This window comes from Scyliorhinus canicula, chromosome 6 (assembly GCF_902713615.1).
Source record: "Scyliorhinus canicula chromosome 6, sScyCan1.1, whole genome shotgun sequence".
Lineage (NCBI taxonomy): Eukaryota > Metazoa > Chordata > Chondrichthyes > Carcharhiniformes > Scyliorhinidae > Scyliorhinus > Scyliorhinus canicula.
Genome location: NC_052151.1, coordinates 174036228 through 174051942, shown reverse-complemented (window position 1 = coordinate 174051942; position 15715 = coordinate 174036228). Strand labels below are relative to the sequence as shown.

General features: G+C 51.3%; 1 protein-coding gene across 1 annotated transcript in view; it reads right to left on the bottom strand.

Moving 5' to 3' along the window:
- Window positions 1–3661: 3661 nt before the first annotated feature.
- Window positions 3662–15715, bottom strand: part of gfral (GDNF family receptor alpha like) — a 109271-nt gene continuing 97217 nt past the window's right edge. The window contains exons 9-10 of the mRNA XM_038801051.1: window positions 15078–15162; window positions 3662–4199 (exon numbers count right to left, since the gene is read on the bottom strand). Of these exons, the coding sequence (XP_038656979.1) occupies window positions 4154–4199; window positions 15078–15162 (131 nt within the window). The 3' untranslated portion in view covers window positions 3662–4153. The remainder of the gene's footprint in view (window positions 4200–15077; window positions 15163–15715) is intronic.

The window sequence follows — 15715 nt, the reverse complement described above, 5'->3', positions numbered from 1 at the left end:
TGCTCCGGTTTCCTCCCACAGTCCAAAGATGTGCAGGTTAGGTGGATTGGCCATGCTAAATTGCCCTTAGTGTTGGGTGGGGTTACTGGGTTATGGGGATAGGGTGGAGGTGTTGACCTTGGGTAGGGCGCTCTTTCCAAGAGCCGGTGCAGACTCGATGGGCCGAATGGCCTCCTTGTGCACTGCAAATTCTATGATAATCTATGGTAAATATCTCTTGCTCCACTCAGCTCGCAACCATGGTGCCGAGAAGACCGGCCTTAACATTCGGTGATGCGGTCCTGGCCAGGCTCCTAAAAGCAATGGAGGACAGGAGGGGTGTACTGTTGTCCCATGGGTCCCAGAGGGTGAGCCACAGGGCAGCTAGTGCTGCATGGGACGAGGTGGCGGCAACTGTAAGCTCCGGGAGCGTGACCAGGATTGGCCTACAGTGCCGTAAAAAGGTTAATGGCGTACACCGGGCAGCATAGGTGAGTAGACACCAATTCCCCCCCCCCCCCCCCCACCCACCCTAAGAATCTTCCTCTCCCATGTGCGCATCCCCTCCCCAACTTCCCATGCGGTCCACAACCCTCTTTTCACCCCTCCTCCCTTCAACCCACCAACCGTTCATCACACCCATTTCCCCATCACTGTGAACCACGCGTGTGGCTAATGATGACCTCTCTCTGTCTCCACAGGAGAAACTCTCGCACAATCGCCAGGAGAGGGCCCAGACTGGTGGCAGGGTGCCGGACATAGACATCCACACCAGCTTCAAGTAACAAGCACTGGAGGTGACAGGGGGTGGCCAAGGACCAAGCGGTCACTGAAGAGGAAGTTGAAGGAAGCTGCAAGGTGTTGAACCACTGGGCCCCACACAGAGGACCTGTCAAACGTGTTTTGTTATTGCCTTACTGACTGACCCATCCCTTCCACTGACCGCATGTCCGTTCAGCCAGGCATCCTCTCCAGCCGCCCAGGAGAACACCTGGGAGGAGAGCTCCAAGGATGACAGGTTTGATGCGTCACAGCTGTCATCCCCACCCTCCACCAGTGCAGAGACACACACCTGGTGAGCAGCACACAGTTGCTGATGCACATCAGGTGGAGGCAGGAACCCCCAGGCGAGACAGCAGTCGGAGGGCTGCTGGATCCCAGAACCCAGCTGGGGCCCACCCTGTGGTACAGGGTTACCCGGAGCTGAAGGAGACGTTCTTGTGGGTTCAGGACATTCAGAGGGAAATGTCAGCGACACTCCAGCAGGTCTATCGGAGGATTCCCAGAGGCTACGGGCACAGGAGATGTTGCTGGCAATGCCTGGCACCGAAGCCAACACTGTTCGGATGGAGATTGCAGTGAAGAGCCTGGCGCACGATGGTGGCACCATTAGTGAATGTATCCAAGGCATTGTGCAGTTTGTGACGACTATCGCAGAGGGTCACGGAAAAATGTCCGACTTGCTGGAGGTGTTACCCAGTGCCAGGCTGACCTGGCTCTCAGATGGACACAGCTGAGGCGCTGCGGAGCTTGTCTCATTCACAGGTGGGCATTGCCAACGCGATGCAGAGCATGGCCCAACCTCTGATAAGCATCGCCAAGGGAGTCGACACCATGGTGCAGACATCAGGGAGCTGCCAGGGCTGGCAGAGCCAGATGATGCAGGGGCTCGATCCAGCTGTCCCTCTGTCCCAAAGCGAACACTAGGGTCCTCTTGGCACCGAATGGGAGGCGGGTGCGCTGGGTGCCAACTTGGATCCATCCCATGGAGCGGCGACGATGGTCACCGACTCCCCTGAGTTCCACCCCTTTGATGAGGCCATGTCTCACAGCCAGCACATTGGACATGGCAACACGGCTGTGCATGTGCCATTGACAAGCGGCCTCAGAACCCCCAATGGACCCCCGCCAGGGGCATTGAAAGCCACAGGATGTGGTAAGCAGCTGGCTGCCTCCACCTCCATCCCAGGGAGCCACCTAAACACAGTGGTAGAGCTAGGAAGGCCAAGCATATCAAGGATAACTGAGGGCACCGGGGGTGGTGGTGGTGGGGGGGGGGGGGGGGGGGGGGGGGGGGAGGTGGCGAGAGAGAGTGTGGGGGGGGATAGGTAAGGGGAAGGTAATGGAGTGGTGGGGAGAGTGGGGCGGCACAATCTGGAGAGTGGCAAATTGTATTGCACATTAAAAACTCTTGAGCGCAAACAGCATGACGTCTTTGTTACTTGCTTCCACAACAGGCCTGGCCTCGAAATCCTTGGCCCATCTCTCAGGGCTTCCCCGGGCATACCGTGTTTAGGTGATGGATGTGAGAGAGCACTCAGCAGATCGGCAGGAGCACTAGCGCTGAGCTCTCTGTGGGTTATCACCACCCCCCTGCCCTTGACATTGACCCGCTGATGGTGCCAACACAGTCCCAACACCCTGGAGTGATGTAACATATATTCTGGGATGGTAGGAGATGGGGGTGAGTAGCTACTCAGACTCACAAACCAGTCTGCTACAATCTGTATTCCAAGCCAATGATTTAGCCCACTGTGCTAAACCAGCCCCTCATGAATGGGAGAGGTAGGAACTCTCACAACACTTAAGCATTTAGATGAGCACTTGTAATACCATAGCATACAAGGCTACAGATCAAGTGCTGTAAAATGGGATTAGAATAGATAGGCGCTTGCTAGCTGCCGCAGATACGATGGGCCGAAGGGCCCCTCTTTGTGCTGTAAAACTCTATGACTCTCTGTTACACTCTGAACAGTTCAATTAGTCTCAACAAGGTGTAATGATGCACTTTCAGAGACTCCATTCATAAATACAAAAACGATTTATTAATAAGAATTGTTCAGCATCCATATGGCAGCACCTAGGTTCCTACATAGCTCCCTGCCCAGAGAGATCCCCTGAGGTGATTACTTACTCTGCTGTGTTACCCTTAAAGGGACAATCCCCACAAATCACAACATCCATTCCCGTATAATGCAATCTTCAATAACTAATTTATCCTGCCCTAAATTCTAACTAAACATTCTGAGCTGGATTCTCCGTTTTTAGGACTATGTCTCCACGCCGGCGTCAAAACCGTGGAGTTTTACTCCTGAAAAATCATGGATTAAAGGAACACAAATTCCCAGCCCTGCAGGGGGCTAGCAGGGACCTGGAGTAAATCTCCCCTCCCCCCACCTCAACCTTCTGTGCTCCAAGGAAAACAATCCCAGCCCAGCCAGACACCCTTCATAGCTGAAACGCTCCAGCCCAGGCAACCATCTACCAGAAAACATCAATAAATAAAGCTACAGCCAGAAACAATAAAGCATGCAACTAATTTGTCGATAATCCATGAAGCCTTCAAATCGCACCAATGACAGTTCATTCCTGCCTGTTAGTGAAGTGCTGGGGCAATTGAAGGCCCACATTACTGAGAGGTTAATATGATGCCAGCATTGCACTCCTGGTTCCCACATGACCTCCTCCGTCAGTATGGTGGGTGGCACACTTCCTCGTGGAGGTTCGCCATTTTTACTGTCCACCATTTTGTGATTTCTGTCAGTCGATTAGCTCCTGAAATTTGGGTGCTGCACAGGAAAATTATAGGCTGATATCTTTAAGTGGCAAAGTCAAAATAAATGCCACCCAAATATGATTCAGAAGTCCTCCTACAACATCACAAGAACATATTTCCCATGCTTTCAAATGTATTTATTAGAATAATTTGGAAATGATCAATACATTACTTACATCTCAGTACTGATACTAAGTACAAGAGAATACTTTTGTACTCTACAAAAACATTAATAGTTCACCCACTGAATTTTTTGTAACATCAGAATAAATAGAATGGCCCCATGCTCACAGTGCAGAGTCTCCTCAGTGGAAGCATGGATTGGAAATTGGGTAACATGTGACAATTCCTCTCCAATAACTCTCATTCTGTCCAGAAAAGCTCTCCATCGGGAGCTCTGGATCATTCATTGTAATCCGCTAAACAATCCCTGACAGCAAATGCAACACAGTTCATCAAACAAGCTGTGTCAGTGTGCTTGGAAAGTCTGACAGCTAAGTATAGTTTCACACATGCACACCATACAGATTTGTGATATACAGAATGTCGTACGACAACATGAAAAGGACCAGAATGCTTCCTCCAAGACTGCCAAAGTTTCAGGACATTCGCTTTCATTTAACAAGTAGAGCTTTTCACATTCTGTTTAGATGTCCGGCAAATTCTGAAAGAAAACATAGATGTATTGGTGCATTATCCAGAAGAACGGGAATCAGATAAATTGCTATATTTTTAGTGGGGGTTTCTTTGCTGTTAATGAGCTCATTTGCAAAAGTTACGTGAATAGCTGTTCCACACTGTATTGACTTGACCTTCAGTGCATGGCAGAATAGCAGTATCAAGAGTTGAGCTAGAGTAGAAGCAAAGCAATGAAAATTATAAGGTCTTACTCGTAACATGTGGTAATACTTTTCACCTATTTACAGCATTGCTTATCAGCTTTAAACTACCAAGTCAACTGACCCTTGGGCGAGAATGCGGCCTGACATGTATCATAGGCGAGGACCTGCCCACTGTAATAGTGGGGCCTCATTTACATTCTATAGAATGGACTGCCATCTGAACCCAGTGGTGGAATGGAGACTGGAGGTGGAGAAAATGAGAAGGGGAATGATTGGCAACAAGACCTGACAGCACCCGGCAAAAGGGAAAAGGTCAGCGGCGGGTTGTCTATAGGCAATCGAAGGAGGGAGACGGAAGCTCAAGGCAAGGGAAGCCCAGATCCTCCCTGTGAGGCCCAGAGATGCAATCCTACTTTGCTGGTTCCCAGCAAGTTAGGCCTTGTTCCAAAACAGCAGGGGCCTCCCCATGCAGTTCTAAGGTTAATAATGCAGGCAAGCCTGGACTAGAGCATTAGGACCTGATCTGTACATTTAAACACGGATTTAGTTGGTATCTGATGTGCCTGCAATTTGAATTTGCTGTCAGCAGGATCAGATGGGAGGCTAATGCATAAGTGTCAAGCTCCGTTTCCACTGGCCTCCCATTGGGTAGGTAGGGTTAACATTCCCCTCCCCCTACTGTATCCAGAAGACTAAAGACCTACCTGTGGAACAGACACATAGATCATCATTTTGCTGAAAGCATCATCCAGAAAGCAATCAAAGGTTTGAAATATCAATGCATCGTGAGTCAAAAAAAAATGCGTGTATGACCAGAAGCACTTAATAATGTGGGGGCATCTAATGAAGATTAAAATGAAGCAGGAGAAAATGACTCGTGCAGCGTCATTCCCAGTAGGGTTTCACATACTCGCGTCAATTCTCCAGGGAAGGCAGTGCTGCAGGACACTTCCTTCATTGAAGAATGTCGTGCTGGTCATGCAGGGTGCAGCCTGTGGCACAAGCTGCCCTGGTGAATTGAGGTGAAGTGGCATCAGGCCTTCCCCAAGACATTCCTATGAAACATGTAAAGCCAATTCGACATAGAAAGAGGAGCAATTTTTGCCCACAAATAAAGTGCAGTTCCAGAATGGGAGAGAGATCCATGGGGGTGGGGGGAGGGCAGGTAATTAAACTGAGAAAAGAAATGGAGATCAAAGTGGTTGAGAAAAACTTTGAGAAGAATGTTCATTCTCTCATGCGATCCTCCACAAATGCAGGTTGTTTGAATTCCCTGAAACAGTTGAGCCAAATTGTAGAGTACTGCTTTCCACGGTCACCTCATTGCCATAATTATGTATATAGCCTCAAGCATCAGTCTGGATGAATGCAGGAAGCAAACTATTCGTTCAAGCCAAAAATTGCATTTGTATTCATTTAAAATAAAACTGTCAAAGGGAAATGTCTGCGCAGAGGGAAAAGATTTAAAAGGCATTCCTGTTCTTTTTATTCATTTATGGGAGGTGGGCATCACTGCTTAGGCCAGCATTTGTTGCCAATCCCTAGTTGCCCTTTCGGAAGATAGTGGTGAGTTGTCTTCTTGAACCGCTGCAGTCCTTGAGATGTAGGTACGCCCACTGTGCTGTTAGGGAGAGAGTTCCAGGATGTTGCCCCAGCGACAGTGAAGGAGCCATGTCAAGGTGGTGAGTGACTTGGAGGGGAACCTCCAGGTGGTGGGGTTTCCAGATATCTGCTGCTCTTGTCCTTCTAGATGGTAGTGGTTGTGGGTTTGGAAGGTGCTGTTTAAGGAACCTTGGTGAGTTACTGCAGTGCATCTTGTATATGGTACACACGGCTGATACTGTTCGTTGGTGGTAGAGGGTTTGCATGTTTGTGGAAGGGGAGCAATCAAGCGGCTGCTTTAACCTGGATGGTGTTGCACCTCCTGAGTGTTGTTGGAGCTGTACTCATCCAGGCAAATGGAGAGTATTCCATTACACTCCTCACTTGTACTGTGTAGATGGTGGACAGGCTTTGGGGGGTCAGAAGGTGAGTTACTCGCCATAGGATTCCTCGCCTTTGACCTGCACTGGTTGCCACAGTGTTAATGTGGCTAGTCCAGTTCAGTTTCTGATCAATGGTAACCCCCAGGATGTTGATTGTGGGGGATTCAGTGATAGTAATGCCATTGAATGTCAAGGGGTGGTGGTTAGATCCTCTCTTGTAGGACATGATCATTGCCTGGCACTTGTGTGGCCCGAATGTAACTTCCCAAATCTCAGCCCAAGTCTGGATATTGTCCATGTCTTGCTGCACTTGGACGTGGACTGCTTCACCATCTGAGGAGTCGCGAATGGTGCTGAATATTGTGCAGTCATCCGCAAACATCCCCACTTCTGACCTTATGATGGAAGGGATGTCTTTGATGAAGCAGCTGAAGATGGTTGGGCCCAGGACCCTACCCTGAGAAACTCCTGCATCTCGAGTTGAGATGATTGACCTCAAATCACCACAACCATCTTCCTTTGTGCCAGGTATGATTCCAATGAACGGAGAGTTTTTCCCTCTGATTCCCATTGACTCGAGTTTAGCTCGGGCTCGGGGGCGACACGTGGCACAATGGTTAGCATTGCTGCCTATGGCGCTGAGGGCCCGGGTTCGAATCCCGGCCCTGGGTCACTGTCCGTGTGGAGTTTGTATATTTACCCCGTGTTTGCGTGGGTTTCACCCCCACAACCCAAAGATGTGCAGGGCTGGTGGATTGGCCACGCTAAATTGGCCCTTAATTGGAAAAAAAATAATTGGGTGCTCTAAATTTAAAAAAAAAATTAGCTCAGGCTCATTGATGCCATACTTGGTCAAATGCTGCCTTGATGTCAAGGGCAGTCACTCTCACCTCACCTCTGGCATACAGCCTTGGACCAAAGGGAGAGCAGGTGAAGGAAAATGAAATGAAAGAAAAGGATGCTGGTGGCGATTCAGCCCAATGTTGATGGTGGTGGTTTCAGACAGGATGGCACTGTGTGGCCTTCAGGAGCACCATCACCATAGCTCCTTGAACAGCTGGTCTGAAAACACCAATACAGACTGACTGAGGAAAATTACTTATTTCAATGTGATTTGCATGCATTTCTTTGCAGATATCCTGAAAGGCGATGACACAGATTTACAAGTGGCCATTTGGTGAACCAGAGCCCCTAACAAAAGCTCCTTTTGGCTATTACCAGGTAATAGTGAAAATATTGCTGGTATGGTTGGGAGCCTCTCAGTGGCTACCGGAATGAGCCTGATGTTTTTTCATACACAGTGCCACTGGAAGCATGGCATACACACCAGGTCCAAACCTGAGACAAACTGAGGGATGTGCATCTCTGAAAATACAGGGTGTGAGTTTCAGCAGCTGGGCAGAGAACACGGACCTTCTTTTGCTGAAGGATATTAGATTAGTGAACATGATTTTTTTTCATGTAGCTGTAATTATGAGTATATACTTTGTATGGACAAACATTGAAAAATACGTTACAAGATTTCCTTGCTCACAGTTTAACATTTAAATGAAGCCTTGTCTTGCTTCAGGTAAGCATCTCCTGCCTCCCGTGCATTAGACACTGGGAATGGACAGATGATCTAAAATGAGTAGATATCTGGCAATTATGGATCTCCAGCCAGCCTTCTGGCCTATTTGCTCTATTTGTGCCTGAAAATTTATTAAAACCCATTGGAAATAAATTAGGAAAAGGTCAGGAAACCTGATGCTTTAACTAAAAATGATGTTAAGAGCATTATCTTAGTTCCCCTGTGCTCTACTAGCTAAACAGGCTGCTTGGTATAACATGAATAACTGCTAAAAGGTGTCACATTGAATTCCTTCTCTATCCTGGGTTCGCTGGTCTTGGCAGATCAATGACAATGACAATGACAAAGATCTGTGATTCACAGTTCTTGTCCCGAGACAATGACTCAATTGAAAGATGTGTGAGTGGATATCAACTAAGGACAGGGTTATATAGAACAGTACAGCACAGAACAGGCCCTTCGGCCCTCGATGTTGTGCCGAGCAATGATCACCCTACTTAAACCCACGTAACCCGTATACCCGTAACCCAACAATCCCCCCATTAACCTTACACTACGGGCAATTTAGCATGGCCAATCCACCTAACCCGCACATCTTTGGACTGTGGGAGGAAACCGGAGCACCCGGAGGAAACCCACGCACACACGGGGAGGACGTGCAGACTCCACACAGACAGTGACCCAGCCGGGAATCGAACCTGGGACCCTGGAGCTGTGAAGCATTGATGCTAACCACTTGGGCTCAGTTGCCATGCTCTATGCAGTCAAATGACACTAACTGTATGGGCTGACACATGATTTATAAGACCCTAGAATGGAGATACGGGAGGGAAGCCAACATCTTTTGAAGTTACGCTAACGAGAAGTAAGAATTCAATTAGGGAAAAATGGTAACATCTTTTTCTAGATGTCGAGTGGGGACTATTTTCAATGCCTCATTCAGACACGAAAAAGACTCCAAGATGGCCAAGATAGAAAAAAAGAGGGCGTGATTCTCCGGCCTTGTTACACTCTCACTCAAGCAGACATGTCCACGCTGGAGGATGGGTGGGTGCCATGGGGAGGGGGAGATGCCTGGAGGGATGGGCCAAGGGTTCAGAGGTCGGCCCGCATTGCAGAGGTGACGGAGGCATCATACTGGTTGTGCAGAAGCGTGTTTAATGTGTCATACAAGTCCACACTCTCCCAATGGTACTGCTCCCACCCCCACTCCCCCAATCCCCACCTTCCTCCCCACGCCCAACCAACGCACCCCTTACCCCCTCCCTCGGTGCCCTCAGTGGTCCTCAACATGCTTTGCAGGATGCACATCAGAGGTGGAGGCAGCCAGCTGCTTACCTCATCCAGTGGCTGTCGATGCCCCTGGCGGACATCCTCTGGGGGCTCTGAGGCCAGAGGGCCCCGGCTCAATTGTCAGCGGTGCATGCAAAGCCATGCAGCCCTGTCCCGTGTGCTGTCTGCGAGACTTGGCCTTATAAGAGAGGGGGAACTCAGGGGAGCTGGTGGCCATTGTCGCCACTCCATGGAGTTGTTCTGGGTTGGTACTCAGTGCCCTATCCTCCAGCTGTATTCCCAAAGGGCCCTGGGGTTAACCTTGGGCTATAGGGGCAGCTGGTTAGATCTGGCTCTGCCAACACTGGCGGTTCCCCATGGTTCGCAGCATTGTGTCAACGCCCTCGGCAATGCTCCTCAGTGACTGGGCCATGCTATGCAGCACCTCGGCCATTCCCATCTGAGAGCAGGACATGTCCCGTAGAACCTCATCATGGTCAAACTGGTACTGCATGACATCCCCCAGTGAGGCAGACATTCTGTCGAGACCCTGAACCATGGCCATCACAGACTGCGCGGTGCCTTGGACCTTCACTCATGGTGCCGACGTCGTGCTCCAGGCTCTCCACTGCGGTTGCCACCCAGCAGTGTTAGTCTCGGTGCCATGCATTGCCGGCAGCATCTCCTGCGCCCGTTACATCTGGGACTCCTTCAAACGATTAGGGTTCTGCTCGAGCTGACATCTCCCGCTGAATGTCCTGGCTGTTCCCTATTGTCTCCAACAGCTCCGGGTAACTCTGTTCCACAGGCTCAGCATCAGGCTGGGACCCGGCTGGGTCCGGGGATGTAGCATCCCTCCGTCTGCTGTCTCGCCTGGAGGGTTCCTGCCTCCACCTGATGTACATCAGCAGCAGTTTAGTGCTCACCAGATTGTGCTCCCGAATCCTGTCCACTAACATGTCCAACCGAAGTGTGTGCATCTGCTCCAGTGGCAGGTGGCGCGACTATAACAGTGGCACCCTTGGAGCTCTCCTCCGAGGTCGTCTCATGGGAGGCTAAAGAGGGGGCCTCCCGGGAAGGGCCGGAGCCGTCGGCTGGAGGACCTGCAGGAGAATGCACATGTGGTCAGCAGGACAGATGGGTCCATCAGTAAGGCAATAACTCACGTTTGACAGGTCCTAGGGGTGGAGCCTGGTGGTTCCTTACCTCTGCGGCGTCAGCCAGCCTCCGCCTGGGTGATTGAATTCTCCTTGGCAACCCTGGTCATCTCCAGAGTACCCTCCACGAAGGAGGTGAGGATTCTTAAGTCCAGCACAACACCGCCAGTCTGGGCTCTCTCCCAATGATTATGGGAGACCTTTTACCAAGGAGAGACAGAGAGGCTGTCCTTAGCCTAACCACGCACACGGTTCACAATGGTGGAAGGAGGGTGTGAAGGGAGGGTTAGGGGGGTGTTGAAGGAGGAGGAGGGTGGAGGGAGGGTTGGGGGGTCACATAGAGAGTTGGGAGGGCGGATGCTCCCTCGCGAGGGGGGACGGGAAATTGGTGTCTACTCACTCCTGCTGCCCGGTGTAGACCAGTGATCTTTATTCGGCACTGGAGGCCTGTCCTCCTGGTCACACTACCTGAGCCCACATGTGCTGCCACCTTGTCCCAGGCAGCACTGGCTGCCTTGTGGCTGACTCTCCAGGATCCTTGGGGGTGCAGGACATCCATCCTGGCCTCCACCACGTCCAGGGGCCTCCCAGGTCAGTGGCCCCGAACCTTGGGGCTTGTCTCGAGGCCACTGTTGCCAGCTGGCTGGGGTTGGCTGAATAGCTTAAGCGCTGCTCGACTTTATTAACGGTGTGCTGGCAAATCCGCTGGTGAGCCTTCATTTACGCCGAGAAGTCTGTGGGGCCTCGTTAAGTGGACGAATTAACTTTGAATAGCGTTGCCAGCCTCGATGGCCCGAACGCGAAAAGCTCGTGGCAATTCCCATTCTCTACCATGCTTAGAAATTTTTATGGAGAGTCGTGTCCAGAGTTCTGTTTTGGGCATGTTTGGCAGGGTGTATCCCAGCGCTTACAGCACTGAGAACGACCCCGCTATTAAACAAACTCTTCTTCGTTTTTGGGCCTCCTGCTAAAAGGCGCCTAAAGGAGGTCTCCGAGATGAGGCCGTTCGACACCACGCCTTGGGTAACTCCAGCAGAAACATAGTTAAGTGAAGCTCACTACTCTCTTGTATATGAGAATCTGGCTCATGCCCAGTGAGGGCGAGATCCAGTTCGCCGAGACTTACGAGATCTCATTAGATCTCACGAGGCATAGCGAGCATCAAAATCCCACGAGAGGCCTCTCACAGTAATGACCGACCTCGTCAGATTCCAAGTTGGGCAAAAGGGGGCTGTTAGATTGCGCCCACTAAGACATTTTCTTTGGGCCTTGGAGAGTTTCTCGCCGGTCTAGCCCACATTTAGAAATGTTTTCAGCAGTGGTGATCGGAACCTGCCAATAAGACTGGTTGCACAGAGACAGGGGTGCCGTTTTGAAAGGGTGGCCCAATTAATAAGTGTGCTCAGATTTCCCCACACCTCCCATCCATGGACAATGCCACACCCGTGGGCATGGGTATTATCCCCCCCCCCCCCCCCCCACCCCCCCACCCCCCACCCCCCACACACACACCTAAGTGAGGACACTCTGCTATGGGGCAATTGTGGGCCCCCTTTTCAGGTTCCCCACCCCTCTTTTCGTCCCCCATTTAAGAACCCCCACTTTCACACAACCCTAACCTTCATGAGTCCTCTTCATGACCCCCCCCCCCCCTTCATGGGATGGCCCCCTTCAGGTCCCAATCCTCTGCAGTGCCAATCTGGCACCAAGGTACCTTGTCACTGCCGGCATGGCATCCTTACTAGTGCCCCTGCAAGCCTGACAGTGCCACCTTGGAATCCTTGCAGTACCAGTGTGCCAGTGCCTGGGTCCCTGGGTGGCAGTGCCAAGGTACCAGGCTGACAGTACCAAGGTGCCCAGGTGCCAGAGGGTGTGCCAGGGTGCCACCCTTTCCAAAATATCCAGGAGTCTCCATTGCCCTGGGAGACTCCCTGGGTGCCGTTGTGACTTGCCCAGTTGGTGCTGTAATGCCTGACTTTCAAAATCACGTGTCTAATTAGCATAGCACTCGTTCACTCTTTCACCAAAATATCCCCCAGGAGCCATAGACAACAGCTTAGCTTAGAAATTTGAATGGGCAGAACGGTGGCACAATGTTTAGCATTGCTGCCTATGGCGCTGAGGACCCGGGTTCGAATCCCAGCCCTGGGTCACTGTCCATGTGGAGTTTGCACGTTTCACCCCCACAACCCAAAGATGTGCAGGTTAGGTGGATTGGCCATGCTGAATTGCCCCTTAATTGGAAAAAAATAATTGTTTACACTGAATTTATTTTTAAAAATAAATTTGATGGTGTCATGCCCATTATTCAGGCACTAAACGGGTAAATAGTCTCCAATAAAACAGGCTAGAGGTGCATGCCATTTGGAACTTGAAGTATGTTGTCTGCTATGTTCTTCAGAGATGTTCAGAGCACTTATCCAGAGCGGATATTGAAAAGGGGTTAAATCGAAGGAGTGGACTGTTACTCCTGCTTTCTGCCACCTACAGCCCCCTCCCAGAAGATACCCCTGCAAAGAAGCAAAATGTGAGGAAGACACAATGGAATCCTCAGGGGATTGAGCCGTCCCTACCTGGCATGGCTACAACGTGAGGTATACACAACCAGCAGGGTGGAATGGAGGGAAGTCTCGGTCAGTATGGTAATGGGGTGATAGGCTTCACCACAGGCCTTGTGATAGCGTTCAACTGTGGGTGGGATCAGGGAGAAGAATCCCACAAAAGTGTTTGACAGCCATTGACAGATGAATGGCCTGCATGATCTCGTGCCTTTTGAATCATGTTGGCCCTTTCTGTTTTCCAGAACATGCCCAATTTACATACTCACTGTTCCCCCACAATATTAACCTGCTGAATCACTCAAACCATGGGCAAAATTCTCAGGAGAATCGCCTGGGGCCGCCTAAAATCCTGCCCCCGCCGTGGCAGAGATTCTCTGCCACCCGGGAAGTGGCGGCGGCGGAATTTCGCCACTCTGATCGGAGAGGCCCCTGCGGTGATTCTCCGGCCCGGATGGGCCGAAGTCCCGCCGCTGGGAGGCCTCTCCCACCGCCGAGGTTTAAATCACCTCTGGAACAGCGGGCTCAGCGGCGCGTGCGGGCCCCCGGGGTCCTGGGGGGGCGATCGAACCCTGGGGGGGTGCCCCCACGATGGCCTGGCCCGCGATCGGGGCCCCCCGCTCAGACTCCGGGCCAGTGCCCTGGGTGCACTATTTTCTTCCGCGGCCGCCACGGCCTTCGCCATGGCGGAAGCGGAAGAGAACTCCACATCGCGCAAGTGCCGGAATTGACGTCAGCAGCCAGCTGCCGCTGACGTCACTGCCGGCGCATGCGCCGACCGGCGAAAGCCTTTCGGCCAGCCCCGCTGCCGGGGGCACCGGTTTTTTGCGCCAGTCTTCTGGTGCAAACCGCTCCGGCGCGGGGCTGGCCCCCAAAGGTGGCCCGACCCCTGAGTGGTTGGCGTCACGCCGGGTAGGGGAGAATGCCGCCCCATTTGTTTGATTCACCAGGCATTACATTTTCCATTATTCCTACCCTCACGGTGCTCAATGTGCAGGGGTATGTAAACTGTTGCCATGAGGTGAAATCCGTGAAAAATATTGTTCGCTGTGACTCTGACACTATGGGTGGGATTCTCCCAACAGGGGTCTAAGTGCCGATGCCGGAGTGAAAACCAGAGTGTTTTACTCCGGCGTCAGCGCCCATTCCCAGACCTCTATTCTCCCCCTCCGTGGGGCTAGCAGGGGGGGTTGGCTATTTAATGGGGTATGGCCTTGGCACGGCGTCAGAGACCCGGCGCCGCATTAAAGACTTGGGTCCCGCCCATGCGTAGTTGGGCCGGGGCCAACTAGCGCATGTGTGCGGTGGCCATCCTCCCCCAGGCTGCCCCACACAAAAATGGCGCATGGATCCAGGCCTGCCAGCGGACGAAAGGAGGCGGGCCGACAGAGAGGCCGGACCGCCGATCGGTGGGTCCTGATCGCGTACCAGGCCACTCTGGAGGGCCTCCCCGGGGTTGGAACCCCCCCCCACAGGGCACTCCCGGCCCTTGAAGCCCCAGGTCCTGCCGGCCCAAGAACAGGTTAGAACGGCGCCGGCGGGACTGTCATTTTTTTTGACGGCCACTCAGCCCGTCCGGGCCGGAAAAGCGCCGCTCGCCGTTTGCGGCGATTCTCCGAGTGGCCTGGCGAGATTCGCGCGGCGCTGGTCCGGGGGGGTTGAGGGGGGTGAGGGTTGGGAGAATAGCATGCGGGGGTCGGGGCAGCGTGGCGCGAATCGCCCTTAGTTAGGTATTGTGATTATTGAGCATTGGACTCAGCATCCAGCAGTCCAATGGAATTTTGTCTCCTATTTGGCATAATCATCCAAACCCTCGACATATCCCTCTGACAATGATGGAAGTGATAGGAACCCATAAATTAACTATTTTAGGGATAAACAGATTCAGTCAAGTCGATTTAATCACACAACATTGATCGACTTGACTCTGATGGATAGGTTAGATTTTTGAACTAAGGTCAGCCTGACTAAGTCCAATAGAAATTGTATGTCCGTGTACATGCATTGCATATATAAATGATGCTGAAATACTTCAAACCAGCAGCATTTGCTTTGGTAACTCAAAGCTCCGTGCACACAATAGTGTTTCACTCCACCAGCGGCCTCATTCCAATTTTCATTTCAGACAGAAATACTTAGAAGGCTAATGGTTCCTCACCTTGTCTTGCATAAGAGGACAATAACGACAACTCCGATAATGAGCGCGACTCCACAGACATAAGTGATCGCACAAATCATTAAACCTGAGAAAAAAAGACACTGACTCAGTTTTACATTCCATTTGATGTTAAACCACAGGCGTATGGTGAATTTTTATAGCGGTCAGGATTTACAAACTATTTTAGTCGATTGCCATAACCTTTTGAGATAGTGCTCTTACTAAAATATTGTACTCTGATGCTACCCAGAGCCCATAGATGGATCTGAATGAAAATCGTAAATTAAAGACTCCCATTTATAAACCGGGACAGTTTACACTACTGATGATATGCCTTTGACTTAGTATGCATTGTTTGATGTTCTATTTTAGCAATAACCTTTGGAAATATATTTTATGCATCAATACATGTGAGATACCATTGACTGCATTAATACCAGCTGTGGTGGTTTTTCATTTTGAGGGAAAGATGATTGGAAGGATTATCCGATCCGCCAGCTGCATTTTCCGGCACGGCGCGGCGCACACCCCCACCGGCAGCGGGATTCTCCGTTCCCCCAGCCGGCCAATGGGGTTTCCGATTATGGCCATCCCACATCCTCAGGAAACCCGGGGGCGTGCGCCGTTGCCAGCGGACC